The 2933-nt window shown below is 31.0% G+C and overlaps 1 protein-coding gene across 1 annotated transcript; it reads left to right on the top strand.

Moving 5' to 3' along the window:
- The first annotated feature begins 345 nt into the window (after positions 1-345).
- On the top strand, positions 346-2658 carry LOC110697596. Its single transcript, XM_021874989.1, has 5 exons — positions 346-541; positions 639-712; positions 1190-1352; positions 1933-1982; positions 2452-2658. Exons 1-5 carry the CDS (start codon positions 442-444, stop codon positions 2656-2658), a joined length of 594 nt encoding a protein of 197 aa, XP_021730681.1. The 5' UTR covers positions 346-441.
- Positions 2659-2933: the final 275 nt, after the last annotated feature.

The raw sequence follows: 2933 nt of genomic DNA, 5'->3' as shown, positions 1-2933 counted from the left end.
TGCAAAAGTGAAAACCACCCCGTATCTTCCGTTCCACGCTGTTATTAACCTTTTTTAAACCCCATTTTATTAATTCTAATTTCACCACCATTAGACAAAGCTTTGATTTCTGAGCTATACATGCATAAATTACTGATACGTGTTAAGCATATAATAACCATATAATTATTTTATAGTAACTTAGTAACAACTAGTTTATATAATTTATCAACTGAAACTGACCAATTATCCTTGGAATTGCAGCTTTGACTTACATTTTTTCTGTTTGATCGATCACTTTAAATAGTTTAATCATCCTATATGTATAAATTAAAGCCCTAAATACATAACTTCTTTCACTTGAAAGCTTATTACTTCCTCTTTCTTGTGTATTTTTCCCTATCAAATTTAAGCAAGAAAGAACAACTATTAACTCAAAGTAGAATACGTACAAGACAAATAATGGTTCCCATAAGGTTAAGTAGCTTTATATTTATGCTCATGTTTACTTTGCTTGAAGCTAGAGACTCCATTTTTAAGCACCGCCCTCTTTATCATCAAGGTATGTAGTTACACTTAATTTCTTTGTTTTGTCGAGGATCTTCGATCTTTAACTTCAAATTAAGATATTAATCATCAATTTATATTACATATTGCAGGGGTTTTGGAGGCGAAAATCACAAGAAATGAAATTATAGAAGCTAAAGGGATTCATCAAAACATAGTTGCCAAGGTAGAAATTTACCTCTCTATATATGTATACCCGTAATTAATAAATCTCCTATATCATCACATCATGAAGTAGTCATAGTTAACATCCGAGATTTGTGAATTGTTCAAATCATACTCCCACAAAAATCTCCCAAAACCCTTTTTCCAACCTCTCTAAATAAACCCCGTCAACTAAGAATATTTACACAAAATGCCACTGAAATATAACACTATAACGACTATATTGACAAAATTAATCAAGATTTCTTGTTTTTTCACTTGAATTTTTTGCAAGTAAGCTCTCTTAAATTAATAGCCAATTCTACATTTCTAAACCTCCCCTCTTTTTTTAAAAAAAAATTAAGAAAAAAATTAAACATTAGAAAACCCTCCTCACAAGAGGAAATCTATTGTTTTAGTATTACCTAATTTATGTCATTTGTAATTAGTGAAAACATCGTTTCATATATTTTGAACTACAATTATGTACAACTTCCAGGAAATCAAGCCCATACCTACTATTCCAGAGGAAGAAGGCAAGAAAATGATGTTAAATGGAAGGAAATTGGCGTCGAAAGATGAGTTCAAGAAAGAGAAGCCAAACACGAAAGAAAAGGAGCTAGCTAAGATGCAAATGGATAGTAGGAGTTCAAAGACCTCAGGTGCAACATCTTCATGGAAATCATGTAACAATAGAGGGAAGAAGAGAAGAAAAATGGGTGTAATATGTAATAAAAGTGTTAGAAGTATTCCTAAGAAGAAGATTAAAATTCCTGCTGGTTTTGTAGCACTAAGTGCTGATTATCACTATCCAAATTCCCATCCACCTAGACATAATTGAGATTATTATTACTATCATTAAGAAGTTGGCAAAAATATATATTTGCTACTTCAAGTTTTGTCCAAAAAAACAAATATTTCATAGGCTTTGGTAGAAAAAATGTTAGTTAGAGCAGATTCTCATACAAATTGTATTTATTCAATTACAATATAGAGATTCATTAATGTTTAAAGATAAATTTCATTTTTTTTTTCTCATATATATATATATATATATGATATTGGAGCAAATATTATAATTACTACTTGCAAAATTTCATTATTTCGAGTGTTATGACTTGTGTTTGCTTATTCTTAATCCATTTGTTACTTATTCGCTTGAAATTTACATGCAAACTAAGGTAAGTAAGAAATGAAGAAATGTTTAATGGATCAATTAAATTTCTCATTGTTTTGGTGCAGGAAGGAACAGCAGTCCATCTAGAATGCAGAGCTCAAAACCAAAACTTGAGGTACATAACTTTCCTCTTTTTTGTTAATATATGTGGACTTTCACAATTATTAATGGTCACGTAACCAGGCCATAGATTCTATTATACACCCGATTATACTTGGAAAGAGCGCATGGTACACCCCTAACCTATTTTTTTGCTCATTTCAACTAATGCCAAAGTATATTGGGTGTACCACGTGTGTAGAATGGACACTATATGATAAGTTGATAATGCAGAAGTCATTTTCCCATGATTTTTAAGGCTTAAGTATAGTACAATTACAAGGTTACTATAAATAGTTTCCATTAAACATTTGAACCTTTTTTTTTTTTTTTATTTATTTATTTATTTTTTTTTTTTTTTTTTTTTTGTAGAACTCAATCAACCTAGTGCAAATAATTAAGTTTCATAAATTTTATTACTGCTTTCTGCATAAAGATGAACAAGAAAAATTAATAAATATTCTTGCATATTTGGGTTGAAACAGGACAAAAAAACCAAGGAGGTAACAGATGAGCAGACAAGCAATGCCAGAAAACAGAAAGGGAAAAGTGTAGGAACAACAAATGAAAGCTTCCAGAAGCTAAAATCCCATGAACTTGAAGCTGCTAATGAGAAGTGGACGACTTTGATGAACAGAGACTACCCCGGAAACGGTGGTGGTCGCCGTAACCCTCCCACCAACAATCGTTAGTTTCTGAGTTTTGCTACTGAGAATAGAAAAAATGGGACTAGGGACTAGGAAGTATATGAAGATATACGTATATGTACCATAATTTTTCAGTTTTATTTTTATCTAGGCAGTTTTGAGTTTAATGTCTGCCTTTTTGGCTCAAATTTTGTTCTTCTTGTATAAGTATGGTCTGGAAAATTGAAAGTGACACACACACAATGGAGAGTGTTTAAGGTTGAATGTTATATCACTTATATGCTATGTTATACTAGTATAGTAGTATGTATGCTCTTTAC

This window comes from Chenopodium quinoa, unplaced genomic scaffold, assembly GCF_001683475.1.
Source record: "Chenopodium quinoa cultivar QQ74 unplaced genomic scaffold, ASM168347v1, whole genome shotgun sequence".
Classification (NCBI taxonomy): domain Eukaryota; kingdom Viridiplantae; phylum Streptophyta; class Magnoliopsida; order Caryophyllales; family Amaranthaceae; genus Chenopodium; species Chenopodium quinoa.
This window is presented reverse-complemented; position numbering and strand designations above follow the sequence as displayed.